The sequence below is a fragment of the Aptenodytes patagonicus genome, chromosome 11, assembly GCF_965638725.1.
Source record: "Aptenodytes patagonicus chromosome 11, bAptPat1.pri.cur, whole genome shotgun sequence".
In the NCBI taxonomy this organism is placed as follows: domain Eukaryota; kingdom Metazoa; phylum Chordata; class Aves; order Sphenisciformes; family Spheniscidae; genus Aptenodytes; species Aptenodytes patagonicus.
Genome location: NC_134959.1, coordinates 2970883 through 2998410, shown reverse-complemented (window position 1 = coordinate 2998410; position 27528 = coordinate 2970883). Strand labels below are relative to the sequence as shown.

At 64.8% G+C, this 27528-nt stretch overlaps 1 protein-coding gene across 4 annotated transcripts in view; it reads right to left on the bottom strand.

The window, feature by feature from the left end:
• The window catches only part of GSE1 (Gse1 coiled-coil protein), a 111914-nt gene that overhangs the window by 39840 nt on the left and 44546 nt on the right, over window positions 1-27528 (bottom strand). Inside the window, exon 1 of one of the 4 annotated variants that reach the window (XM_076348987.1) lies at window positions 27148-27210. The exons of 2 other annotated variants lie outside the window; for them this stretch is intronic. In XM_076348987.1, the coding sequence (XP_076205102.1) occupies window positions 27148-27178 (31 nt within the window). In that variant the 5' untranslated portion in view covers window positions 27179-27210. Of the gene's footprint in view, window positions 1-24261; window positions 24290-27147; window positions 27211-27528 lie in introns of those variants that run through there. One more of the 4 variants, XM_076348988.1, reaches the window with a different exon arrangement.

Sequence of the window (27528 nt, the reverse complement as noted above, 5' to 3'; positions counted from 1 at the left end):
CCAGCATCCCTGGGTACCACCCCTGGGTACCACCGCCGCCCCAGCACCCCCGGGGCTGGATCCTGCCAGGGATGCTGGGGGCAGGCAGCCTCGTGGAGCCGCTGCCAGGGCAGGATGCGACCCCCTCCCGTGCCGGCAGCACGCGCGGGGCTGATTAGGCGAGGCGGGCTGCGGCAGCCGGTGCTGAGCTGCTCTAATGACGGCGGGCGCTGGGGAGTCACGTGCCGCCCAGCGCCGGCTGGGGAGCCGTACGTCACCAGCCCCAGCAAAAAATCGGTGCTAAATTGAATCAATCCATCTTGGAAATGGCTCTTGTCAGCTGGTGTCAGAGAGAGCGTCTGCGGGAGAGGGATCAGGCGGGGGCAGGCCGGTGAGGGCCAGGAGGTCGGCACCGCTGCCGCGGCACTGCCAGGTCTCTCCTGGCCCCCCACGGCGCTCGCCAGCCCCGTACGGTGGGTATGGGGGTCCTCCCGCTGCCACGGGGGGCAGAGCAGGATGGGATCCCCATCCAGCCGGCGGGGAAAACAGAGCCCAGAGCAGACTGCATTGCGCCGTGCCTCAGTTTCCCCACACAGGGCATCCCGTGCCCTCCTACCACCTCCCCTGGGGAAGGAGGGCGGCTCCGCACCAGGAAAAAGCCCCAGGAGGGATGGAGACCGCCCCCCCCCCCCAAGTGCCCATCTGCACCCCAACACCGTGCCCAGGGCAGAGCGTGCCAGGCTGGGAAGGATGATGCCGCGCCAGGGAGACAAAGACGCCGTCGCTTGACACAAATATAGATGGATCCGCGATGTACGAACCCCGCAGCCTGGCAAATTAAAACGTAGCGCGAAAGGGGGGGGGACGGAAACAGCCCCCGTGATTGATTTTCCATCCAGACATTCAAACCAACCGAATATGTCACCCAGACAAGCCCTCGGAAAGCCGCGGCAAGCCCAGATTTATCCTCCGCTTGGACCGGAGACCATCAATCCCTATCCATCCCTGGTAAATCGCTTAACGTCCCTGCCTGCCCACCGCGGTGCCCATCCCACCCGCTGTCCCGGCATCGCCGCGGCGATGCCGGGACAGCGGGTGGGATGGGCACCGCGGTGGGAAGACGGGGCGCAGGAGCCGTCACCACGCCGGGGAAGGGGATACGGGCAAGGGGACACATACCCAGGGCTCCTAACGAAGGCAATTAGAGGGGAAAGCATCCCTCGCGCCGCTTCTCCTAATTAAGAACCACCCAATTCCCCAACCCGCCTGTTCCCCAGCTCCGGTACAGCCTGTTATTTACCTGCAGCTAATAGGTTGGGCGCAGCTAATGATAGTCTTGTATCAAATGGCTGGATCTTGGCTTCTGACAGCTTTAAAGACCCGTCTCGGGGACACGAGGGTTTCTAATTACGGGGTTCGTCACGGGAAGGCTGGGTTCAACGCCAGTCACTCTCCCCGGGTGACATTTCTGCCCGGATTGGAAATCTAAACACAGCCCAGCCAGTTAAGGTTAAAAATACGGCGCTCGACAAGACAAGGGATCATAATTTGGGTCACCGCCGGGTTTAATTAATTGGAATGGAGCAATCAAAGCGCCGCGTGCGGTAATTACAGCCCGGCTTGGAGCGGGGCTGGGGGAGGCGGCGGTGCCCGGGCGAAGGGATGCAGGGGGATGCTCCCCGCCGCAGGGATGGGCAGGGAGCGGGCAGGGAGGCAGCACCCTCGCCCCGGGGTGCAGGCAGGCATCGTGTGCAAGGAGCCGGCGGGGCAGGGAGGGAGACGCTAAGGAAGTGAGCCGGGAGCTCGCAAGCACACCCATCCCCGGCGGATCACACGCCGGCCTCACGTGAATGCCGACCAGGCAAAGTGGGGTCCGTCCCCCGGTGTCCCCGTCCCCACGGTGCCAACACAGTCACAGCCCAGGCTCCCAGCCACCGCCGCGGCTCTGCCGGGGCCGCAACGAGTGATTTATTTTCACCAATTACCGGGGCACTTTTCCCTTCGCCAGGACCACGCTTAATTGATTGGAACCTATTGAAAACAAATTAACCGGCACCGGGGCGCAGGGACCTGTTTACGGCTCCTCCGCGGGGTGGTGGGGAGGACACGTGAGCGGCTCCGGCATTCTGGCGATGACGGCGAGGACTGGCACGGCCCCGTGGGATTGGGAGGAGGAAGGTAGGACAGCCCAAATGCCCCCCCCACACTGCTCACCACCTCCTCGGCAATGGTTATGGCTGATGCAAGGGGAAACTGAGGCACGGAGCAGCACGGAGCCCAAGTCCTGGTGCTTCCTCGCCGGAAAAACCCTCCACGGTATGGGCAGAACCGAAACGTTCATCCCCCACCACCACCGCCCCCGAGGAGGGATGCTTGCGAGAAGCTAGCGACAGTGACCCCATTAAGCGAACCTAGCTAGCATTAATTTGACCCCATCCGCCACGCGCTAATCAGCTGTAACCGTGGCACCCAGCTCAATCCAAATTGATTTACCAAGGCTGGAAATGGATACAAATGTGATTAAAGGCTTTTTATTTTCCATAGGTCCCCTCTAAAATGATTTAAATCAATTGCTACGTGCAGGGTCCTCCCCCTCCCCGGCCGGCCCCGCGGCGCCGCGGAGGGGCAAAAGCCCCTCCGCGGCGCCGCGGGGCCGGCCGGGGAGGGAATAGCACCCCAATTTCCACCACTGACCCCGCAGCACCCAACCAGGGGGGAGCAGCACCCCAATTTCCACCGCCGACCCACCCACGCCCCTCGCCGGACCCTGAGCATCCTTCACCGGCGGGATGCCGGCGCGCCGGGCGGCCCTGGCGAGTGATCAAAGCCCATTAGGCTGAGCGCCGATGCGCGCCCGTTGTTCGTCAATTATTCAAACAATAATTGCACCCTTATTTAAAGTCTAGTCTTGCGTGCGCGGCACTGCAGGCTGCCAAGGCTCACGTTAGATTTACACCCCCGGCGCGCTCCCGCCGCCAATTAATTAAGCAAACACATTCCTCGGCACGCTCTCAGGTGTGCAACCTGCCCCGTCGCGGTTCATCCCGGCACGGTGCGGATGCCGGCGCCACATCCCCGCCTGGCCGAGGGGTCCCAGCCCCTGGGGGGGGGGGGCGTTACGGGGCCGTTACTAGGGCTCCTCATTATTAGGACCGGAGCTCTCCCCAGGGATGGGGACGGCTGCTCTCGCCCTGTACTCCAAAACTGATTAAAGATTAAGCAATCCCCTCATCTACGCTTTCCTACAAATTTCCCCTTTGGAAAAAAAAAAAAAAAGGAGAAAAAGAAAAAAGGAGGGGGGGAGGAGGGGGCTGACACCGGCATCCGTTATTAGGGGCCCGCTCGTTCCCACCGGCACCTAACGAGGGGGGAGGCTGGGAGTGACAGTCACCAAGAGGTCAATTCATTCATCTGGCCATGTTATTACAAGTCCAAATTTATTGTCACCGGGCCACATTAGCGCTGGCACCGAGGACGCGAGGTTGCACCCCTACTGAATAAGCAGATAAATGAAAGACATCTGGAGAGCAGAATGAAGGGGCAGATTATTAATGCTGAAATTTAGAAGCCAAGGTCTAAGCCACGAATCCATCAGTGCAACCAGTTATGTCCAATAAATTAGGAGAGATAAGGATTGAAGGATGGTATATTAAAGGCAACATTCATTTCTGAACTGGCATGAGGGCTCGCAGGCATCCTCCCCTCCAGCGTTAACCCTTGCTGGCCGGGGATGTGCCGGAGCCAGGGAGGCAGCGGCTGGGGGGACGGAGCCCATGCTCCGGCAATGGGCATGGGTCCCCGTGCAGAGCCCACCCTGCCACCGGCTACCTAATTCGGGGTTGCCCTGGGTGTCCACAGGTGGGTGCGATGAAGGAGTGTGCACAACAATGGAGCATGCACGACGACGGAGCACGCATGACGGAGCACACATGAAGATAGAGAGTGCACAAAGATGGAGCGTGCAAGATGCTGGAGCGTGCATGATGCAGCATACGTGAAGACAGAGTGTGCACAGTGACGGAGTGCGCACGACGATGAAGCGCGTGCAAAGATGGAGCACACATGAAGATGGAGCGTGCAAGATGGTGGAGCCCGCACAACAATGGAGCACGCACAAAGACGGAGCGTGCGAGATGACGGAGCATGCACAAAGACAGAGCGTGCACAATGATGGAGCTTGCACGACGGCGTGTGCACAACAATGGAGCGTGCACACGTGTGGGAGAGGCTGGCATGGGAGGAGCAGGGCACCCCACGGCCGCTGGCCGGGGAGGGCAGCAGGTCCCCCGCGTCTCCTGCAGCCCATCTATCCTCCCTAATCAAGGGGCTAACGGGCCTGTGCGGCTCCATGCAGCCACAGCATCTGCAACCTTCACCCCAGCCTCTCCCCCCCCCCCCCCCATCCCTGGGCTGGGGTTCAGCTGGCCCGGCCAGTCGTTTGGGGACTCGCTACCAAGGGGGACGGGTAAGGACTGAGGGGACAGAGCCTGTCCGGGCACCCCAGCCCCGGGCCGGACGGCTGTCACCAGGAATCGCCCCCTCCTGTTCCTCCTGCCCTCGGCACCCGGCTGCCTCCCACCCACGGGCCCCATCCCGGCCGTCCCACCCCACGCTGCAGGTCCCGTCACACCAGCACCTCCCAGTTACTCCTGCCCCGGTTTCCCTAATGCCATCACAACGGGAACGGCAGGGTCTGGCTCCCTGGGGACAGCTCGGTCCCCGTCCTGCTGGTCCTGGGGGTGATGCTGCAGCCTGGCACCCCCCGACGCCCTCATACCCGCAAGCCAGCCACGTCGGGTGCATCACCCGGGGAGGCGAGGGAACACAGCAAGCCAGGGGCTCATGACCTGCTCTGTGCCACGGCAGCAGCACGGCCCCAGGGGCAAGCAAGAATCTCTGCAGCATGACGCCTGGAAGGGAAAAAATCAAGATTTTTTGCTCCCAAGCAAGCAGCCGGGGGGGGGGTGACGGCTCGGCAGTGGGGACGCCCACCTGTGTCTCCCCTTGGCACCCCAAAACTGGCATTTGGGAGGAGAGGTGTGGGCTAAAATGGGGAGATGATGGAGAAACGGGGGAGTTCCCTCATGCTAGTCCCTCCTGGACCAGCAGCAAAGGGGTATAGGGCAGGAAGGCACGCAGGGCCCCCTGAATGCTGACCTGGCCCCCATAACATCAGCCGAGCACCCTGCCCAGCTCCAAGCTCTCCCAGCACCCACGCAGCTCCAGACTTCCCAGTGCTCCCAGTTCAGCGGCCCCAGCACATCCCGCAGGGGCGGCAGCGCGGCTCCCGGGGGTTTCGGCGTCTCCCCCCCTCCCCACGGCGGCTCCCGAGCAAATTTTGAACAGCCTCATCTGGCAGCTGAGGGATTTGGGATTTGTTTAAGCTCTTTTCACCCGCCGGACTTTAATCGGCACGTTTGCCCGACCTCCACCCTGGTGAAACCACGTCCATGCCGGCGGTGACGCCGAAGGGTCCCAGCTTGGGGCGATTCCCAGCGCCAAAGCCCAGGGCTGCCCCCGGCCCTGGGCCAGGATTAGCTATCAAATAACTTTGCATTTAAACCCTTTTTAACAGGGCTGGAGGTCAGGAGGGAAAGGGCAGAGGTTAAGCCTGGCCGCGGCCGGGCGCTGACCCCGAGGAGGGGGACGCCGGGGAGGGGACGGGGCGGCACGCGGGGCCAGGGGGTGCGGGACCCTCGCCCCGGCCATGCCACCCACCCGCTTCCCCTTGCACGGTGGGACCGGGGAGGGGGTGGCCGGTGGGGACCCCACGGGGTGGTGGTGGCGGTGGGGGTGTCCCCACAGCCCCCAGCCTCGCAGCCCCCATCACTTACTGAGGCTCTGCAGCAAAGACGACCAGCTCTTCATCTCCAGCATCGTGGGGGTCCCGCGGCCCCCTCCCCACCCCGGCACTCAGGCTGCTGGCAGGGCCCGGGACCGGCCGTGCACTCCGGCAGCGGGATGCACGGCACCGGCGACGAGCCGCCGGCGGGAGATAGCAACCATTTTATTCCCTTTTAACTCTGCCTGCGTGTCTCCGGCGCGCTCGTCCTCCCCCTCCCCGTCACCCAGGGCTGGTCCTGAGTTCGGGGAGCTTTGCTTTTCCCTCCCTTCCCTCCTCCTCCCTCCTTGCACTTGATAGCAGCCTTGTCAAGACTGCTGAGTTGCTGCTGACCCCTGCCCCGCCGCTGCTAATTAAGGCTGCACAGTGACAGTTCAAGTGCCTCGCCGCCAGTTTGCAGCACCGCTGCTTCTAATTGGAGACGCTTTTTATTTCTCAATAGCCGCCGCGACGGGGTTGGGGGGTCCGGGGTGGGGTTTGCACCCATCCCAGGTGGTGTTGGTGCAGGGGGATGCCCGCACCCATCAGCACCCCGGCCGCCGGGCTCCCACGTGCGGGCAGAAGTTATTGCAAAGGTGATGCACAACGGGATGAAAAGGCCCCGAAGTCAGGAGGAAAGCAGAGAGGGGGAGGAAGGAGGCGAGCGATTCCCCCAGGAGCGTCCCCAGGCTGGCAAGGGTGGGGGACACCTCGTGCCGGTGCCTCCCGATGTATTTTTGGACGGTGAGGAGGAGCGAGGGCAGCGGGCACGGCAGGGAGCCAAGACACGCAGCCGTATCTTCCTGCAGCAGAGCAGGGGCTGGCGCGGGCGCAAGTGCGGGTGCGGGGTATCGGCCGGGACACCTGGGTCCTGTCCCCGTCCCTGCCCACGGCCCTGGCCACCCCCCTGCTGAGCACCTTGCAAAAATCATGACGCTTGTGTGCACCCCGGGGAGCCGCAGCACGGCCACGCTGGGGTTGCAGGAGCACCCCAGCACCCGCCCGTGTGTGTGTGTGTGTCCCCGGCCGTGCCCCCCCCGGCCGTGCCAGCAGCCTGACAGATCTATTGTGTCGTGACAGACGAGCTGTTTTATCGCGGCGAGGGAGCCAGCGCCAGCCGTCGTCCTGACCCCGCCGGCGGGCTGAGGAGAAACAGAAGAGGGCTTGTATCATCCCGGCGGGTCAGAGGGCAGGGGAGGCAGCCGGCCCCCCCGCGCTGCCAAATTCCTGGGATGCACGCCCAGGCAGGCAGCTGCGTGCGGCCCCTGCCCCGCAGGTGGGGGGGCTGGCAGGGTGTGGGGACAGCCCCCCCGGCACCCCAAGTCCCCACGCCGCCAACCCAGCTTCCCCTTGTCACCCCCTGCCATGGGGACTCCTCCTTGAAATGGTGTCCCTGACCTGCCCCGTCCCACAGCACCCCTGAACTGGTGTCCCCAACCTGTCCTGTCCTGCGGCACCCCTGAACTGGTGTCCCCAACCTGTCCTGTCCTGTCCTGTGGCACCCCTGAACTGGTGTCCCCAACCTACCCTGTCCCACAGCACCCCTGAAACAGTGTCCCCAACCTGTCCCGTCCTGTAACACCCCTGAACTGGTGTCCCCAACCTGCCCTGTCCTGTAGCACCCCTGAACCATGTCCTGTGCCGAGCACAAGCTGCCACCGCAGGGGGACAGGGATGCTCACAACCACCCCAATGCTCACCCGCAAGAGCCACCCACCCACCCCAATGTCTCCCCACCCAAACCAGCAAGCAGGGGGGTCACCGTCCTTCCTGCGCCACCCCAAAAGCCGGCATCACCACTGCGCTGGGGCTCCGGCGGGACAGGCAGGGGTGGGACGACGAGTGCAGCCATGACTCACGCGGGAACTCACTGGAAAACATGGCCCCGAGGCCAGAGCGGTCTCCCGGCGCGGTGAGGCGGGGATGTTCGCCCCGGCTCTCTGCCCTGCCAGAAACCGCCCCGGCAGCTTCCCACCGCTCGCCCCCAAGGCGGTGGCCGGCTGAACCCTGCTCCCCACCAGCGGCGGCAGGCATTTTGGGCAGGTGCCCGGTGATGCTGTCCAACCCAAAGCTCTCCCCAAAACGCACGTCCCTCTGGGACCGATCCCGCTGGGCTGACGTCCCCAGCACCGGGCACAGCCAAGCTGCAGGACCGCGACGGTGCCAACCACGGGGGTCAGAGCCCGGCTCTGCCCCCTCGCCCCAGCACCGGGGGTCCGCCCGGAGCAAAGTCCCCGGCGGAGCCTCATTGAGCCCCCCTGCCCCTTCCTCCCCTCCCGGCAGCCTTTGTGCCGCTTCCGAGCCGGCACCTCCGGGGTGGACGCATTAAGGCAACACAAAGCAGAGCCGAGAGGCGTTTCAGCTGCAATTTTCTCTGCTCCATTATTGACAAACAAGCTGCTTCGCGCAGGTGATGGCGAGGCCAGCGCAGCAGCTGGGGCACCGCGGCGCGCGCCAGCCCTGTGCCGTGCCAGCTGGCCTGCCCCGCTCGGCCCCTCCTGCCCCCCGGCACGGTGCCGGCGACGATGCCCTCCTGTCCGCTGCACCCCGAATCGCTTCGGCTTCGAGCTCGCTCTGGGTCGCACGGATCCAGAGATGTCACCCCTAAGAAACGGGGGAGGGCAAGAGGCAGCCGGGAGCGTTCCAGGATGCAGCCAAGGTGCCCGGCCGGGTGCCGGCTTTGCTGCCGGGCAGCCCCTTTCCCCTGGCCGGGGCGGCTGGGCGCAGCGTGCGGCGAGTCTGTCGTTAGCGCCGTGCCAAACCCAAAGTGGCTGCTTCGAAACGGCAATCCAATAAAAGTGCTACTTGTCTATTTATCATCCTCAGGGCTTTTTATCACAGTGCAGATGGCTGCTACCTTCGCAAGGCACAGCAGTGTGCTGGCACGCGCCCGCCGCACAGAAGCTCGAGCGCCGCAGAGTCTGTGCTTACACCTGTGAGGAGCCGCTGGGCCGCCTGCTCCGGCTCTGCCGGCCGGCGAGCTGGGCAACGCCGCCTGCCAGAGCCACGACACCCCTTTACAAGCCAAGTCTCAGCCCGGACAGTGTTTGCACCGGGGCATTTGCACCATGCATGTTCACCAGGCATTTGCATGGGGCATTTGCCCCATGTTGTTTGCACCACTTATCTGCACCGGGCATTTGAATGGGGGGTTTGCACGGGGTGTTCGCACCATTTATCTGCACCAGGCGTTTGCACAGGGTCTTTGCGCCAGGCATTTGCGCTGGGCATCCACACAAGGCATTTGCATGGGGCATTTGCAGCCTGCATCTGCACCGGGTATTTGCAGAGGGCGTTTACACCAGACGTTAGCACCAGGCGTTTGCACCGGGCATCTGCAGCCTGTAATTACCCCAGCCACGCGGTTTCTGGGCAGCAGCAGCACAGCGGCGCGGGCACAGGGCAGTGGGTGGGGGCCGCCGGAGCAGGTGATTAAGTGTCTGTCTGCACACGGGAGAAAACACACCTAATTATCCAGCCGGAGTCGGACGGGAGGGAGGAGCGGCCCCGATCGCAATCGCGTAATGAAGTGTAACGCGGGGCCAGGCCTGGCGCAGGCGGTAATTAAGAGACGGCAAAGCCAGGATTGCAACGGCCGTGGGCAGGGGCGGGCAGGGGTCCCCACGCTGCCGGCGGGTAACCCAAACACGGGCCCAGAGACCCCTGGCTCCCCTGGGAATCCCTCCCTGGCGAGCCCCCAAGACGGGGCAGCCGCATCCCCGCGCCAGGACGCTGGCCCATGCACCGCGGTCCCAAGCCCCACCTGCTCGCGGCAAACCCTTTTGCAACCCCCCCGCTGCCGGCACGACGCCGACGCGCTCCAGTAAAGCCTGGGGCCGAACCAGGTGCTCGGGTGCGATGCCGGCGCACCTCGCCCTGGCCGCGGGCGCCGGGGAGGCACCGTTGCATGGGTGTCGAAAGAGGTCCGCTGAGCGGCGGGAGGCGATGCCGGGACGCGGAGGGCAGGCGCCGCTGGAAAAGAGGCGTCTGCGGGGCGGCGGGGGTGGCCGGCCCCACCTCTTGCACCAGAGCCAAAGCCACCAACCCACGCCGCCGCTCCCCGAGCGGGTCCGGCGGGTCGGGAGCGCCCCGGGGAGCCGCCGAGCGCCGCGTCGCCCCGCCTGCGCCCGCCGCCCGGCCTCTGCAGTACCGCTGCAGGGACCCCACGCCCGCGCCTCCCCCCCGTCCGGCCGCCCCAGCCGGTTGGGAAGCGGCTGGGCTTGCCCGGGAACGCCGCTTGCATCAGCCCTGGCCCAACTGGCACCACTTGCAGGCAGGTACGTGCCGTGCCGGCTGGCAGGCAGGCAGGAGGCAGGCAGCACGCCGGGGCCAGACCCTGGGAGAGACGCAGCGGGGATAAGGGCATCCCTGGCACCATGCCGCAGGGACCCCCGCGTCTCCCGGGGACGGTGGCACGAGGCAGCACGGGTGGGAGACTCTCAGGGCAGGCGGTGGCTCCACGCGAGCAGCCACCAGGACCCATCCCCGCTCCCCGTCACTTCAACCCCGGCACGCTGCAGGTGCCAGCATCCGCAGCCCCATCCCTGGCGCGGTGACAATCCCCAGCTCCCCACTATGAAGTGCGGCACGGTCGCAGGCGGGGGGGGGAGGGGGGGACAGGAGGACGTCCCCTCCCTCTCCTCTCCCTCTCTTTTTCTCCTTATATTTTTTTTTTATCAAAGCTCTCCAGAACAAAGTACACACTCTACCTCTTCAAACCCACCACCATCTGTCCGTCCGTCTGAGCGCCGCCGCCGGAGCCGCAGCCCCGCCGCTCGGAGCGGCCGCCTCCGAGCAGATGGTGCCAGGGGAAGGACAAGCCGCTGCCACGCAGGGCCTCGCCGGCGGCGGGTCGCCGTGGCTCCTCCGGCCCTGACCCCCCCATCCTCCCCAGCACGGTAATTACCCGCCACGCCGAGCAAACAGCCTGCGCCGGGTCATTGTGTCAGACACCAACAAAGGGCGGCCGACGGCGGGACCTCCCGACCCCTGCCGACCCCTGCCAGCCCCTGCCGACCCCTGCCACCTCCTGCCCTCCGCCGGCCCCTCTGCCAAAAGAGCAATAAATCAAAGGGACGGGACGGGGACAGGCTGGCAGGCGGGGACGGGGATGGGGACTCCCTCCACCACCAACACATGGGTGCACCCCCTGCACCCGGGCGATGGACCCCGGCTGCTCTGCAGCTCCCCCTGGATTGGCGAGGCCACGCAAAGCACGGTGGGGCATCCCCCTCCCCGGCGGAGGGGACCCGTCCCTGCTGCCCTTGGGGACAGGTGCGCAGCCCGTGCACGCTCCCAGGCTGAGCACGGCAAGGCAGGGGGGGGTGAAGGATGCTTCTCCCCCCCGCACCCTCCGGTCACAGCCTATTAATGGCGAATTTCATGGGTGCGGTACCGCAGAGCTCGGCTGGGGAGCGTGCCGGAGCCATCTGCTCGCAGGACCCGGGGCTGTCGAGCCGCCCTGACCTCGGCGTGGCAAACAGTTTGCAGGAGCAGATGTTGCGTCCTCCCTCCCCTGGGGGTCGCGGGTGTGTCACCTCCCGGGCTCGGCACCGCCGCAAGTCCCCGGCACCTCGGGGTGGACCCTTGCACCGAGCTGGGGGCAAAACCAGGCCGAGAGCAAAGGCGCGTTGCAAAGACCTGGGAAACTCACTGCAGGAGTGACACCCCCCAAGATGGGGCTCCTTTGGGAATTCGGGCACGGGGCAGCAGCGCAGAGGATCCCTGGTCCCTCCCAGCACCCCGGGCACCGCAGCCACAGCCACCCCGCGCAGCCGGCTGAGCAGGGTGCCCGTCGGCGCTACTGCGAGGCGCGCTGGCTGTCCCGCTGGCACAGGCGGTGGGATTTGGAAAGCCGGCTGCGCCCGACTCCCAGCCCACGGAGCTCCTGCCCTGCAAACCCCCCAGCCCTGCAAGCACCGCACAAAGGCAGCCTGGCTGCGCCGCCGCACGCACGTGGCACGGCACGGCACGGCACGGCACGGGAGCAAAGGTCCAGGCGCTGCCTCTCCGGCAGCAGATCCCAGCCGGATCCAGCCTGGTTTCCCACAGGTCCCCGGGAGTGGCTAGCACTGGTGTCTTTCGGACTGATTAAAATTCATTCTGCATGATTTAGGACCTAATCTCGGTGAAACTCCACCACGCTTTATTAATAGCGCATTAGCAGATAATTCATGCATTTGGATGAAAAATCAGCTTGTTTTATTCTCTGGGAGGGGGGACACGGTGGGGGGGGGACGGACACACGGGCGCGGTGAGGGGGGCACCCCGCTCGCCCAGCCTCCCACACCTCCCCGCTGCCGCCGCATCCCAGCGAGGCAGCAGCCCTTCTGACAACTGCCACCACTCATTAATCTTGACGAGTTTTCTGCTGAATATTCTTCCACGGGCTTTCAAACCGTTCACTAATTGCAATTAATCACTTACCGAAACAGATGTCAGGAACAATGGAATTGGGAAGTCTGGAGGCTTGATAAAGCTGTCAGAGGAGCGCGCTCGTGTGGCGGCGGGTGCCAAAAGGCGCCGGCAACACCTTCCCCCAGCCATGTGCTGGGGGGGGACCCGGTGACCCCCCACTGCCCGCGTGGCATCTGTCCGCCCCGGCAAGGCAAAACACGCGGCGATGGGGCACGGAGGGCTCCACGTCCCCAGCAGCTACCAGTGGATGGGATGGGGACATGGGTACCCGTTTTTGGTGATGGCAGGTGATGGGAACAGCTTTGTCGGGGCTGCCACGCTGGCACCTATGCCCCCGGGGGACACTGCGGACCCCGGCCGGCGTGGCTTCGCCCCACTCCCGGCGCCGGGGCGGCTTAGTCTCTCCTCTCCCTTGGGAGAGCCACAAGGAGCCCCAGCGGGGCGTCACGTCCGCTGTGCCTCGCGCAGGCGACGGCACGTTCCCCGTCCCTGCCAGACGCCGCTTTAGCACCAGCAGGGATCCAACAGCCTTCCCCGGCGGGCGCGCCACGCTGTTTACCCATCACACATGAAAGGTGCCGAGCTGACAGCTCTGGAGACGGGAGAGAGCTCCCGGAGACACTGATGGGGCCAAGGCTCCCGAGCGCCTTCGCCTCCTGCCCTTGGAGACCCCGAAGGCCACCCCATAGGTGACCCCAGCAAGGGGCAGCCCCTGGGCTTCTGCTCCCCAAGGAAGGAGCCTGCAGCTTCACCAGCTGGGGCTCTGCACACCCCCACGTCTCAGCCACCCCCTCGACTTGGGGACGTCCTTTGGGAACAAGATTGGGGACAGGCTGGGAGAGGGAGGGCTTTCCCGGTCCCCCACGAGGCAGAGGATGCTGCACAGCCTGAGGCCACCGAGCGCAATATAGCCCCGAGTCCCCCAGCCACGATGGGGACGCCACTGCGGTGACAACACCGCGGGGACACACGCACCTCCCTGGCAGGCAGAGCCCGGGGGACGAGGGCATCCTTCTGGGGCTGGCACGGTGCAAGCCAAGCCCGGGGCTTGTGACCGGCGCAGCCCCGACACATGTTACAATAAATATTCCGCACAGACACCGTTCCATATGTATGATCCGGTGGGGTGATGATTTTTCTACTGATCACTGGAAGTGACAACTGTGCGGAGAGCAGGAGAAACAAAGGCACCGACTGCTCTCCCCGTTACACTCCGCTAGTGACATGACGGTGTGACACGGAGCGGCAGCATCTGGTGGCGCGTGGACCGGCAACCGGGATGGGAAGCCCGTTAGCGCCGGGCACAAAGGGGTGGCGATGGGGATGGGGTGGAAATAAGGATGGGGTGGTGGTGGGGATGGGGTGGGGATGGGGATGGGGTGGCAATGGGCTGGAAATGAGGACGGGGTGGCAATGGGGATGGGGTGGCAATGGGGACAGGGTGGCAATGGGGTGGAAATAAGGACAGGGTGGCAATGGGGACGGGGTGGCAATGGGGTGGAAATAAGGATGGGATGGCAATGGGGACGGGGTGGCAATGGGAACGGGGTGGCAATGGGAACGGGGTGGCAATGGGGTGGAAATAAGGATGGGGTGGCAATGGGGACGGGGTGGCCATGGGGACGGCTCCCATCAGCCCTCTCGTGCCGCACACAAGCACCCAGCCCCTCCATCCTGCCCCCCCGTCCCCCGAAGCGGCCACGGGACGGGGTACCGGGGAGCACCCGGCCATCGCAGCGCGCCTGGCCCAGGCATGGTCAATATTTGCATTTGATTTGCAAGCGTTTCCTCCCCCCAGATAACGGCAGGGCCGCGGCACGTACAGGAGGGAGAAGCGCTGGGTTCGGTTAATTATTAGCGAACATGCAAATTCCCCCTACATGAGATAACAATAAACACCGCGATTTCAGCGAGATAAACAGGGCTTTAAATTTCCAGCAGCCTTTACTGGTGTAAAAATAAGCGTCCCTTATTTATTTAGCTCCTTTGAGAAACCACATCAGTCCCCAAACACAGTCTTTTACTGTCAAGCTACAGTAGAAGCCTTTATAGGCGGCGAAGATCCTGACAGCTACCCCTAGCACAACCATCTTTTATTCATGCTCATAATATAAATTGTATTGCTTCGGAAACAAAAGGATTTAACTCGCTGCTGGCCGGGTGGCAGCGGCCGAGCGGAGGTCTCCAGCGGGGGCACGTGGCTGGAATGGCTTTGCTCCCAACGGGGACATCCCACAGGGCCACCGCCTCCTCCCGGGGACAGCCCTGGGACAGACCCCTGGCCCGCTGCATCGGCACATCCAGGGCTAAAATAAAGCCAAAATAAAAAAATCCCCCACCCAACCTCGAGCCATTAGGCAAAGCCTCCTTGCTCTGCGGCTCCGAATCCCGCCCTGCCTGCACAGAGGCAGGCAGAGCAGCGGTTACAAGAGTGGTTCGTATTTAATAACGCAATTTATATTCCACTCTCAACATAAACTATTGTAAAGGCACACTAATGTAAAAATACATCTGGCTTGTCAATAGTTTATCTTCTGGATCTGCATCTAAATCCCTGGGCATTCTTGACTTATGGCTGCACCAGTGTCTAATGAATAAAAAGGTGCAAATTATAGGCCTTGCTTTAATGCTCATCATAAAATTAGATGATAGTTGCAAAAGCTGCATTCTCCTGCCCACAGTGCAGCAATGGTAAGCTATAAATAAAGTGTATTTAATGTATCCCAGCGCTGCGCAGAGCCAGGAAACAGTATGTTACTGCACAGCCTTCAATGGATCCGCCACGAGTTCAATGAAGTGATAACTGATCCATCATGTGAATTTATGTTAACTGTCTGCTCGCAAAGTCACGGCCCCAGCACTGTAAATAGCCGACAATCCTTCCAGCCCGGCCTGCCTGCCAATAAACCTGTCACCGGCAGGCTGGGAGCAGCCACCTTAGGACACCGCAGACAAACCATTACACTCTTGGGTTTCCTCGTGGTTTTTCCATCCGTTTGTCCGTACGGCGCATCGCCGCCGTGCCTCGGTTTACCCGCAGCCGAGCCCCCCTCCCCGGGGCTTTCCAACCCCGTGCGATGCTTTTCCACCTCCCCGGAGCTGTCACATCAGGGAGGCGGGAAGCCCAGATGGGATCCGGGGGGCTGGTGGGCACGTGGGTGGGATGGCTCCCGCTCGGGCGACAGGCAAACGCTAGTGTGGGGGGGACAGGCTGGAAGCGGAGCCCCCCCCCTGCTCCTGCACCGTGCTGGGATGCAGAGCTAGGAGGGCACATGCATGGGGGGGGGGGGGGTGTCACTTCACTGCGGGGGGGGGGGGGGGTAGAAAGTCTACCTGCACCGTGCCTGGAAAGCATCCCCCCCTCCAGCAGAGACGTGTGTCCCAGGGCTGGCAGCTGGGAAGGAGATGTCCCCGGGAAGGAGACATCCCTGGGAAGAAGATGTCCCTGAGAAGATGTGGTCCCCAGGAAGAAGATGTGCCTGAGAAGGAGACATCCCTGGGAAGATACGGACCCTGGGAAGGACATGTTCCCAGGAAGATGTCCCCAGGAAGCAGATGTCTTTGGGAAGACGTCCCCGGGAAGGAGACGTTCCTGGGAAGATGTCATCCCCAGGACGGAGACATCCCCAGCAAGGAGATGCCCCTGGGAAGGTGTCATCCGCAGGGAGGTGTCCCTGGGAAGATGTTCCCAGGAAGGAGACACCCCTGGGAAGGCGACGTCCCCCCTTCAAGCAGCCCAGAGCCAGGGAGACCCTCATCCCTCCATGTCCAGCCTGCAGCTGGGGACGCATGGACGGGCCCCAGCCAAGGGAGCCGGCAGGGGTGACAGCCGTGGGGACGCAGCCACCCTTGGGGAGCAAGGCGGCAGCCCGGGAGGGCGCGGGGGACGCCGAGCTGGCGGGAAGCAGCGTTTGCCATCACCCGGCTCTCATTAACACGGTGCTGAGCAGACCCTAATAATAGCAACAGTAAATTCTCCTAACCAATTCGGGTCCATTTCTATAAATAATGTAGAATCTTTTTATTTACTGACAGGTTGTAAAAGTATCAGTGAGAATAATGTGAAATCAGGCGCTGCTGAATAATTCATGGCAGCAGCTCCGCTCTCCCCGTCCCCGCGCACCCCTGGCCCCAGCGTTTACACGACAGCACCTTGCGCCTGGGTTTATCTCATAAAAAACAGGACTAACGACCTGGCTCTAATTCTTTATCAACCGGGACTTTTACGGTGAGGGGAGGAGGGAGGAAATAGAAAGAAATAAAAATAACCCTGGGTGCACCCTATAAAAAATGCATGGGCCCATGCGCTCGCCTCCGCACGGAGCCAGTGCACGCTTGGCACCTCCCATCGGCAATTCCCTCCGGCCCCCAGAGCCTCTCCAAAAATTAGTATTAATTAGCAGCGCACGCAACTCCGCGCTGGCATCCCAAGGCAGCGAGCGTAGGAAGGGCAGCACGACCCTACTGGGACACGGGGACACCGGCAGGACCCATGGGGACGATGGCAGGATGCTCGCTGTCCCCGTGCCACCCCCAGGAATGCTGGCTCGGGGCAGCAGACCCCCCGCTGCAGGCAGATGGGTTAAATTTGGGCAGAAAATCCAGATCCACAGGGCTGCTAACCCCTGTAACAACCTGATCCGGTGTCCCCCATCCCTCCTGCCACCGCGGAGGGCGATGGGGACGGCAGGGACCCCCCCTGCAGCCCCCCCCCCGCCCCCATTCCCTCCCCAGAACAATACCTATCCGCCGCTGTTTTGATGTGCGGCACAAAGCCGGGAGAGCTTTCCATGTAACATGATAAAAGCAAGTCCCCAGCCAGCACAATTATTTGATAATTCTCCCTTAACACCCATCAAATTAAAGCAATGTCCAAGGGCTGCCTGAAGTGGCACTGATAGGTATTAAACTTTAATGAGATTTAATGGCACTGCCCTACTTTTTAAGCGCTCGGGCCTACGTTTATGAACATTTAATTTCCCGGGCCCTGACCTCTTTTTTTTTTCCCCCTTCCCCGGCGGCCCCCCCTGCCCGCCCGCCCGCCCGCACAGCTGGTTTCTGTTAGCGCTGGCGGCCGGCCCCGACCTGGGATGCTCGGGATGCTCGGCCAGCCCCGAGCCGATAGAAATCTCCAGGCGCTGCGGGGTGAGATGTTGACTCTAGCAGGGAGCCGAGACGGAGCGGGGAGAGGGAGCCCGGGGAAGGAGGAAGGGGGGGGGGGGGGGGGGCAGATGTGATTCACCAGCAGCGAACGCGGCCAAATTTATGGAATGACTTAATTAATTTGCTCCCGGAATGACATGACACCACGGGTCGGACTGGTTTGAGGGCCCTCGTCCTGCTGCTCGACTGAATTCGGTTTGCAAACGGGTTTGTTTAAGCGCCCCTTAAAAACAAGAAACTCCCCTGCTGCAAACCCGCCGTGCCGGGGCAAATTTGGGGGGGTTAGACCCCTCAACGCCCGTGGGGACGGAATGCAGCCCGCTGATCCAGTTTGTTGCTGCCCTCTAGTGTGTACAGGACAGGCCAGACCTGCTGTCACTTGTCCCCCTCCCCAGATGTCCCCCGGGGCCACTTGGCCAAGCAGGATGCTGTGTCTCAAGGGAGCTGGCTACTGAGATGCTCAGAGCCCAGACAGCCGGGGTACCGGGGAGCATCGCTCCGGCACCCCAGCCTGGAGCCCCACCGGCTCCCCAAAACCCCGCTAACGGGGCCACAAGGTCGGCACTGGGGCATAGACCGGCGCATCACCTCCCGCCCTGCGGCACAGACCCGGTGGAACGTGGGACGCTGCGTTTCCCTCCACGCCGGGATGCAGGAGGTGTCGGGGTACCCAGGTCGGCATCAGCATCCTCCAACAAGAGGGCCTGCTGGCACGGGTGCCACCGTCACCCTCCTGCGCGGGGGCCTGCCCACCCCGGCATGCCCCATGGCGTGAGGGATGAGCCCAGGGTTAGGGAAACTGAGGCATGCACCAGCGCGGCCAGCTTCTGCGCTGGGAATGTCCCTCTCCCACCTTCTAAAACCCTCTCCAGCACCCACACCAACTGCAGGGAGACCAGCTGCAGGAATGCAAAGGCAGGGCAATAAAAGGGAGCGTTATCAAGCCCCAGCAGAGCCGACAGCCCGCGCCGAGGCAGGGAGGAGAGCAGGAGGGAGGGAAAGGAGAAGGAAAAAAAAAAAACCCACCCTTAACCCCAAGATCACTTATCATTCAGGCTGCATCACGCATCTTGAAAGTGCAGACACAAAAATGTAATGTCATAACATTCGCAGTTCAATAACCTTTGCTTCACGAGACGGCTTGAACTGTCAGAGGAGCTGGAAGGTAAATATTTCAGCGCACAGGCACTGAATGCAAAGGCGTGGGGAGGGGGGTCGGCCTCGGCTTCCCTAGCTCGCCTCGACACGTTCAAATATCCCCCGCCATAAATCCCGGCCAGCACTGGGGAAAGGCCGTGACGCGGATAAAATACGAGCAGATATAAAGCCAGACACCTTTATTGTTCAGCAAAGTCTTCCAACAAGTTATGAACCCGCAGCTTGACCCTAACCCATCATCTTGTTATACGGCGGAAACAAAGCCGGTGCCGGGAGCCGGGGCTGGACCGGGGCAGGATGCGGGGGGGAAGGAGCAAAACCCATCCTGCCTCCTCCACGGGGGATATTCGGGTGCAATTTACCCCCAGCCCTCCCTGCACCCCACATCTACCCAGCTCCAGCCTGCAAGTGGCTGGGGACAGGCGCGCCAGCTGTCCTTTGGGAGCAGACCCCATGTTAGCCCCTTCCAATGAGCCTCCCTGCCAGGTTACAGCGGTGCAAAATCCCCGCAAGCCAGGGTTAACAGGAGCAGGACCCCGCAAACACAGTGCCTCGCTGCAAGGTTAATGGGGATGGCGGTGCCGCCGTGCTGTGCCGGGCGGGAGGAAGGAGATTGCATAGCCGGGGCCTCGGCGGGAGCGGGCAGGGAGCAATGGCTGTGGGAGGGGGGGTGGCAAACGAGCTGGGGATCCAGAAGGTATCGGGGCGAGCAGAGATAACCCCCGACAGGGAAAAATCTCCCCAGCAGCGCTGGGAAGCCCGAGAAGGTGCTGGCACCAGGGCTGTGTGTCCAAGGGGGTTGCACGGTGCAGCATGGCACGGCGGGCAGTGCCCTGTGCATCCAAGGGGGTTGCATGGCACGGCACAGCGGGCAGCAGCAGTGCCCTGTGTGTCCAAGGGGGCTGCATGGCACGGCACAGCACGGCACGGCGGGCAGCAGCAGTGCCAAGCAGCTTGCACAGCCCGTGCACGGCACGTGTTGCATGGACACCCCCCCCCCCCCCCCCCAAGATCCAACTGCACGGCACAGCCGGGGAGAACTGGAGACGCCTGCCTGCAGCTGGGCTGGCTCTGCCAAAGGGCTTTGCCAACCTCCGGCAGGGCTCCGCACCCCGAATGCTGGGGAGCAGCAGGGCCACGGAGCGAGGGGGCTGCGGGGAGGACACGGCACCCCCGGTGGCAGGTCCCAGGGGAAAGGGGCAGCGCGGGGCCCTGGGTGCAAGCACCCGAGTGCCGAGCCCCGGCATCGCCGCTACGCCCCGGGGGAGGCAGGGCCCCCGCCCGCACAGGGCGTGCGGCAACAGGCACCGTCGCACCCTCCCCGAAACACCTGCTAATGCTGCGCTGGCACGGGGCGAGCGCCCGGGGCAGGCGGGAGGAGCGGCGGCGGCGGGGAGCGCGCCAGGGCCCGCAGCAAGAAGCGGCATGTCTGCCGCTTGGCAGCACAACAGAGAGCAGGTGACAAGCGCGCCGGCAGTCGCTTTATTACAGGAAGCGAGCATGCAAGCATCTGACGCTGCTCTGCCCGAAGAAACACACACACCCCCCCCCGCCTTGCCATTAACCCTCCCACCCCGGGCACGGGAGAGGGGCCCCCAGATGCTGGGGGGTGCCCCATTGCAAACCCCACTGCGATACGGGGGGGGGGGGATCAGGCCCCGAGGCCACCCCACCCCGGTGGCATCACAGCCTGCCCGCCCCCCCGCATGTCGCTGCCAAGGCCAAGCAAATCCCAAGGGAGTAAAAATACACATGTGCGTGTGGACAAACATCTCTCCTCAGCAAACACTCCCCGAGACAACAAAATTAGCCAGCGCTGCCGCCCCTGTGCCTGCCCCCGTGCCGACCCGCTCCTCTGACACAGCAATTAGAGGCAGGCATTAATATTTAAATATTGCCAGCTCTGGAGAAGGGAAATCAAATAAAAACGCAGCGCATCAAGCTCCCGCTCCAACGGCCTCAAACCCCGCTGGGTGCATGGCAGCGGGGGAGTGCAGGCTCCCCCGCATGTGCCATGCCACACCATGGGGGACACCGGGGCATCGATGCCACGAGGACAACCCCCTTTCTGGTCCAAATCAGTGTGGGCAAGGAGGTGGCGAGCAAATGGTGAGCAAGCGGCAAGCAAGTGGTGAGCAAGCAGCAAACAAGTGGCAAGCAAGCGGCAAGCAAGCAGCAGCGATGCTCCTGCCCAGCTCAGCGAGGCTGGGGGGCTTCAAAGGGACCCCAACCCCACGCTGGCCATGCTTTAGAGGGGGCACGCGAGGCTCCCCGCTCTCTCCCAGCCGTAAAAGCACCCGCAGCGCCCGCCTGCAGGGCTGCAGGGTGCCAGGGCTGGGGGAGGGGGACATGCAGCCTGGCCCCCCCAGGAGTCACCCTCGGTCCCGCAGGTGCTAAGAGGCGGTGTCAGCGCAGCAAAGAGGATTTACTGCTCAACGCAAGGGGCTTTAGAGGCAATAACTTTCCCTCCTCTTGACTTAAACGGATTTTAAACTTCAAAAAGGATAGAGGGGGCAGGCTGCCAAGCGGCCGCCCCCGAAGGGCCGACCCCGCGGGTGCTACGCCGGGTGCTGGGGGAGGTCATGGGGGGTGCTGCGAGCCGAGCCGGGGCCAACGGCCGAGGCAGATAAGGGCCTGGGGGGGGGGGGGGGGGCCATGCCGCCCGCCCTTGCAGAAGGCCCCGCGATAAGGCGGCCGCCGTTATCGACGCGGGAGTGCCAGGGCGCGCTTCCTCCCGCGCCGCGTTGCAACCGCTGGCAGGCAGTGGGGTGCCAGGAGGGGGGGGACATGAGGCGGCCCCGCGGCCGAGCAGCCAGGGCAGCCGAGGCACGAGGCACGGCAAGGGCTATTTCAAGGGCAATCCCCCTGGCAGCCTGCCCGGGCGGCCGCGGCGTGCCAAGCTCCGTCCCGGCTGCCCCTTCCCGGACAGGAGCTGGGGCCCGGTGGTGCTACCCTGCGGCCCCCCGGGCATCTGGACCCGCTCGGGGACACCCACCACCCTGCAAGCGGGTTGATGCACCCGAGCAACGCCGGCACACGGGGGTCTAGTTTGGGTCTCCCCAGCGGGACGTGAAAGCAGAGGCAGGCAAAGGCCATTTCCCCCTGCCCACGCTGTGACACCAAACCTTGCACCCGGGGCTGGCATCAGTGCCGGGGCTCGGGGACAGAGGTGTGACCCATGGCACTGTGACCCCTGATGTGGGGTGGGAGCACCACCGCCTTGCACCCAGCTGGAGCACAGCCGGCACAGGCAAAAACCCCCCAGGCACAGCCCACCCAGATCCCCCCCAGACCCCGACTGCCCACGGGGGGCTGCCAGACACCAGGGTGAGGGGCAGCGCCTGGGGGGAGACGGCTGGGGGGCCGGAGGAAGGAGCAGGAGAGTGCACATCAAAAATAATGCCCCCCTCTCGAGCTGCCCCACAACCTGCAGCCCCGTCCTGGGCGCTGGCACGTCAGGAAGCGATAAACTGTCTGCGTCCTGCGGCAACCCCCGCGCCCCCCCCCCCCCCCCCCCCCCCGGCACCTCCCGGCAGCTTGGCCCCCCGCCAAAGCCACTGTCTCCGCTGTAATGCTCCCTGCCCTGCAGCCAACACGCACGCACTCCCACCCACACCCCCCACCACCCAAAAAGGCCCCAGGCGTGCACACTCGTGCGTGCACACACGACCACAGGCACGCAGGGGCGTGCACGCACACGCTCGTGTGTATGCACGCACACACGCACACCCCGGCGTGCACCCAACAAGGGAGGGGGGGGTGAGCACGCTCAGCGTGCACCGCTTGCACCAGCAGCTGCCAGCACACCCTTGGGTCGTGCAAGGCATGCACACGCATGTGCACAGACAGCGCTCCCCCCATGCACACCACCCGCCCCCCAGCCCCGCAGGAGCCGCTGGCCTTGGCCGGCCAGCCCTGCCGCGCCGCTGCCGCTCGCCGTCGTCACACCCAACACCTCCCCACCAGGTTACACAAACAGCTGCCAAGCGCACATGCAGCCTGGCGCACGCTCACCTCGCCCGCGCGCGGCCCCGCAGGGGGCACACCCACAAACCACATGGTCTCACCCCGATGCTCGCACGGGCCGGCGCGCACGCGCACGCTTGCAGGAAGAGGCACTGGCTTCCCGCTGCCTTTTCCCTCCATTAACTCCCTCCGTGGCTCCCACTCGTGGCCCAACTTGCACCCACACGGTACCCCGGCACCCACTCCAGCCCCGTGCCCCCCACCTGCGCCGGATGCCCTGGTCCAAGGGGCTTGGTGCTAGAGGAGGAGGAAGAGGAGGAGGAGGGAGGAAGAGAGTCGGGCACTCACCCTGCTCCTCCAAGGGCTGGCAGCGGGCACTTGCCCGGGGTTCGGGGACAGCAGCCGGGCGCTGGCACCGGCTCCCACCGTGCAAAGTAGTCGCTGGGACGCAGCACAACATAGGGCCGAGCATGGCCGCGAGCACGGCGCGGTGAACCGCCAGGCCCCGGGGCGAAGGGCAAGGTAGGTGGCGAGGGCAGGGGTGGAAGAGCGAGGATGGAGCAGAGCGATAAACACAGCGGCAGACGATGAGCTGGGCGAGACGCCGGGGCCGCGGCATCACCCCGATGCAGCGTTCTGTGCCCGGGCTCCCCCGCGTCAGGCTGCACGGTTTGTTTGGCAACACGCTCCCTCCCCAGCCCCGGCGGTCCCAGGTATCCAGAAACACAGATAATACCAGAGCTGCCCGCTCAGGTGGAGCGGTGCGTGGGTAAACTGAGGCACGGCCCCGCAGCAGCTCCCCGTGCAACTCAGCTTAGGAAATGCACAGACATGCCAAGGTCGGTGCCGCCGGCCGAGCCCCCAGCACGGCCCTGCGCACCCCCCGTGCCCTGCCAGCCCTCAGGCCGGGCTCCCCCCGTGGGAAACAACCCAAAGGGTCTCTGTGGCAACGTGGGACACGGGGACCGAGCACCTCGGCCGACGCCGGACCCCAGAGCCCACAGCAGCCAGAGGGTCTCATCTCCCGCCAACGTCCCCCATCTGGTGTCCCAAATCCAGGGCAACCTCCATCCCTCACGACAGGGTCCCCCAAGCCCAGGGCGACCTCTGTCCCCCACACATGGGGTCCCTGAAGCCCAGGACGACCTCCGCCCTTCACACGATGGGGTCCCCCAGGCCAAAGGCGACCTCCATCCCCCACACCATGGGTTCCCCCAGGCCCGGGGTGACTCTGTCCCCCACAGAACGTGGTCCCCAGCTCCAGGGTGACCTCCATCCCCCACACCATGGGGTCTCCCAAGCCCAGGGTAACCTCCATCCCCCAAGCGACAGTGTCCCCCAAGCCCAGGGTGACCTCCGCCCCCCTATGCCACGGGATCCCCCAACTCCCGGGTGACCTCCGTCCTCCACACCATGGGGTCTCTCAACCCCGGGTGACCTCTGTCCCCCACGCCACGGTGTCCCCCAAGCCCAGGGTGACTTCCATCCCCCAGCCCCAGGGTGACCTCCGTCCCCCTGCCGGAGCCCCCCAACCAGCAGCAGAGTGAAGAGGCTGGAGGGGGCGGGGGGGAGGTGCTGTCCGCGGGTGGGGGGGGGGCACACCGGACCCATCCCACCCCTCCAGCTCAGCCGGTCACCGCAGCCCCCAGCCGGGGGGGGGGGGGGAGGGGGGGCAGCCCCCGTTCCCCGCCTCCCCCCGGCGCTGGGGGGGGGGAGGGGGGTACCCGGGAAAGAGGGGGGGGGGGTGTAGGACTCACCCGTTGGCCGCGCCGTCCAGCGGGGGCTGCGCTCCCTCCATGGGCAGAGCGGTGGAGGGAGCGGAGCCGAGCCGAGCCGAGCCGAGCCTTCCCCCCCCGCCGCTTCCTGCTTCCCTCGGCGCCCGCCTGCCGCCCCGGGAGCCGCACGGCTGGAGCGTGACTCACCGGGGGCCGGGCCGGGCAGGGCAGGCCCCGACGGGGGGGGGGGACGGGCGGCTGGCACCTTCCCCCGGGGGAGGGAGGCACCGGGGGGGGGGGGGGGTGTCCCCTAAAAGGGATGCTGGGGAAGTAGGGGGGACACCCCCCCCCGCCCCATGGGGGTGGCGGTGCACCGGGGATGGGGGAACCCCCCCCCCGATGGGGGTCACGGTGCGGCATCGGGGAAGGTGCCCCCAAGAATTAGGGCGATAGGGGGTGACAGCCCTGACCCCAACGCACAGGCGTGTGTCCCCCCCCAAATGTGGTGCTGGGGGGGGGGAACGCCTGTGCCAGGCACCCATGGGGGCAAGAGGCTGGGGTGGCATCCAGCCCTTTGACCCCCACCCCAAAACTGCTTGGACCTCCGAACAGGCTCCGGGACACCCCAGAGCTCAGAGGTGCCAGCCCAACCCATTGCCCCAACCCATTACGGCGAGTGCCCGGGCTGGTCCCGAGTCCGGACCCTGCGGAGATAAGGGGTGTTCCCGCAGCAGCCCCCTCCGCGCACCCCGATGCCCCGTGCACCCCCTGCACTGGGTGCAGGACTGGGGACAGCACCGTCCCCACCAGACAGGGACAGTGGAGGTCACCCCTGTGCCATCTCACCATCACCCTGCGGGCTCTGCCTGCACCCGAGTTTGGAGACACCAGTGAAACGAGCGGGGTGGGGCTCAGCCCACTCGCAAGCGGAGGAAGTTGCCGATCATTTAGCGGCCATTACAAGCCATGCCGGTCTGCTCTGCGTGCCAGACAGGCTCAGCAGGCTCTAACAGGCAGGACCCCCCAACCTTCCCCGGGCAGAAGGGAGGCTCCGGCAAGGAATTCGGTCCTGGCGCTGCCGGCCATGAACTTGCATCTCTGCGGCAGGAGATGTGGGCCACGGCCGTCCCCAAGCAAGCTGCCACACCACAACACCCACCCACCCGAGCCCCTTCCCGGCTCACCCTCGCCTCTGCTTCCCCTCCATCCTCCTCCTCTTCCTCCAACGGGCCCTGCTGCCCACCACACCGGTGCTCGCCCGCGGCGCCGGTGCTGCCCGCCGCCTCCCCCAGCCCGCCTCCCCCAGCCCTCCTCGCCAGCAGCGCCAGCGCTTCTCCCCCCTCATCTCCCTTTTCCCGTTCTATTTTAAATTTTTATTGCATTCTTTTTAAAGAATACAGAGGAACAAATGCCCTTATCAGCAATTCTCACAAGGTATAAAGAGCCGCTTTTATCTCCCTGCCTTTACTAATCTAGAGCGAGCCAATGCCTGTTAATTTTTTAATTTTCCTAGTGAATGCATTTGTGGCTTTGTCAGCATCCATCCGCACACGCACGCTCTCCTCCGCGTCCCAGCCCGGCGACCCCGGCATGGGATTGCCACGGTGCCGGCAGAGCAGTGGCAAGCACAGCTCATGGTTTTGTAACCACGAAGGAGTTTCGTGCGCCAGAAAGTCCTGTGTGTCACACGAGGCTCACAGGACATCCTGGGACGTGCCACCGGCTGGGAAGCCCCGAGATACGGTGGTATCCCCGGGATTGCCAGCCCGGCTCTGCCCCTGGCCACAGCACAGGCGGCAAGCACCGTGGGGATAATGCCGGAGCGGGTCCCCATCCTCTGCACAGGGATGGATTCCCGCGCCAAGCCGGCCAGCCGCCACCATCACCCGCTCCGGCCGAGGTCCCCACAGGGGCACAGGGGGGGTTCGCCCCCATCCCTCCTGGGGAAGGGAGGGCGGGGCAGGCTGCCCGCACACCGGGGCTGGGAGCGCCCAGCAGCCAGCCGCGGTGCGCAGATGAGATGTGGCAGGCGTGTAACAAGCCATTAGTCACTGTCACCTTTGCCCGGCAGCCACTGGCAGGGTAATAAATCCCGAGCTGACTCCGGCCGGCCCGTTCCAGGCCACGGCTCCCAGCTTGCCTCCACACCGCTGCCGGCTGGGCTGTGAGCAGCTTGCAAATGCCTCCCGGCCCCCCCCCCCCGGGGGGACACAGAGTCTTGCAGGGTCCCAAACCGGGGCGAATCCCAGCAGGGCTGATCGACAGCTGACACGGGCCACCGTGTCCCCAGGAAGTGCCCTTCCTCGGGGACATGGGGGGGTCACAACCGCCCCCCCCCCCCCCCCCCCCCCCAAAGCAGCCCCCTCGCCCCATGGAGGCAGCGCTGCCCGCCCCGGCTCCCTGCCCGCTGCACCTTGCGGTTCCTGGCTCTCCCCAGCCCAGCGCCAGGAACCGGCATCGGCGGTTGCTGCCAGATCAAAGCAGCCTGGCGTGGCACGGCACGGCACGGCGCGGCACAGCACGGCACGGCGCGCCCGCCGGGAAGGGCTGGCAAACAAGCCGGTCCAGGGAGGCGGCAGGTGGGAAGCGTGCGTGATACCTCTCCCCAAAAATGCTGCCGCTCCTGACAGACGGGGCGGCCAAGTCCCGGGAGCTGCGGCCTGGCCCAGCCCCGGGGGCTCCCCCAGCTCCCCGGCACGGCCAGCCCAACGCCGTGGCTCTCCCCGGCGTCCACGGCCTGACTCACGGCCCCAGGGACGGCAGGCAGGGACAGAGGTGCCGTCGGGGTCACCTCCCCAGTGGGGGCTGTGGGTTTCGGAGCCCCAACCCCAAACCGCTGGGCGCAAGCCTTTGCCAGGAGACCCGAACCGTGGCAGCACGCCGGGCTGGCATCCCCGCACCCCCCTGGCATCCCCCAGCATCACCTACTTGTGGCTCCAGCGTCCGGCACCCTCCGCATCTAAAGCGTCCGCTGGCCGACGTCCAGGGCAGCACCGCCGCCCGTCCCCGGGCTCTCCCCAGCGCTGGCCACCCGGTGCCGGGGCTCGCGGCAGCAGGCTTGCCGGCGGCTGTCTCGAGGGATGAAGAGGACGCCTGGAAGAGAAGCAGGACAGAGACTCAGCACCTTTCCCTTCCCTGGCCCGAGCGCGGCAGGGCCGGAGCACCGCCGGCACAGGTGGGGAGCACGGGGGTGGGTGGGGGGGCCGGGGCACACAGACACAGGATGCTTTTGTTTTCCTGCCGGCCGGTGCACGTGGCCGGCGCGGGGAGCCGCACGCCAGCCCGCGCCGCGGGGCTACAGCAGGATCC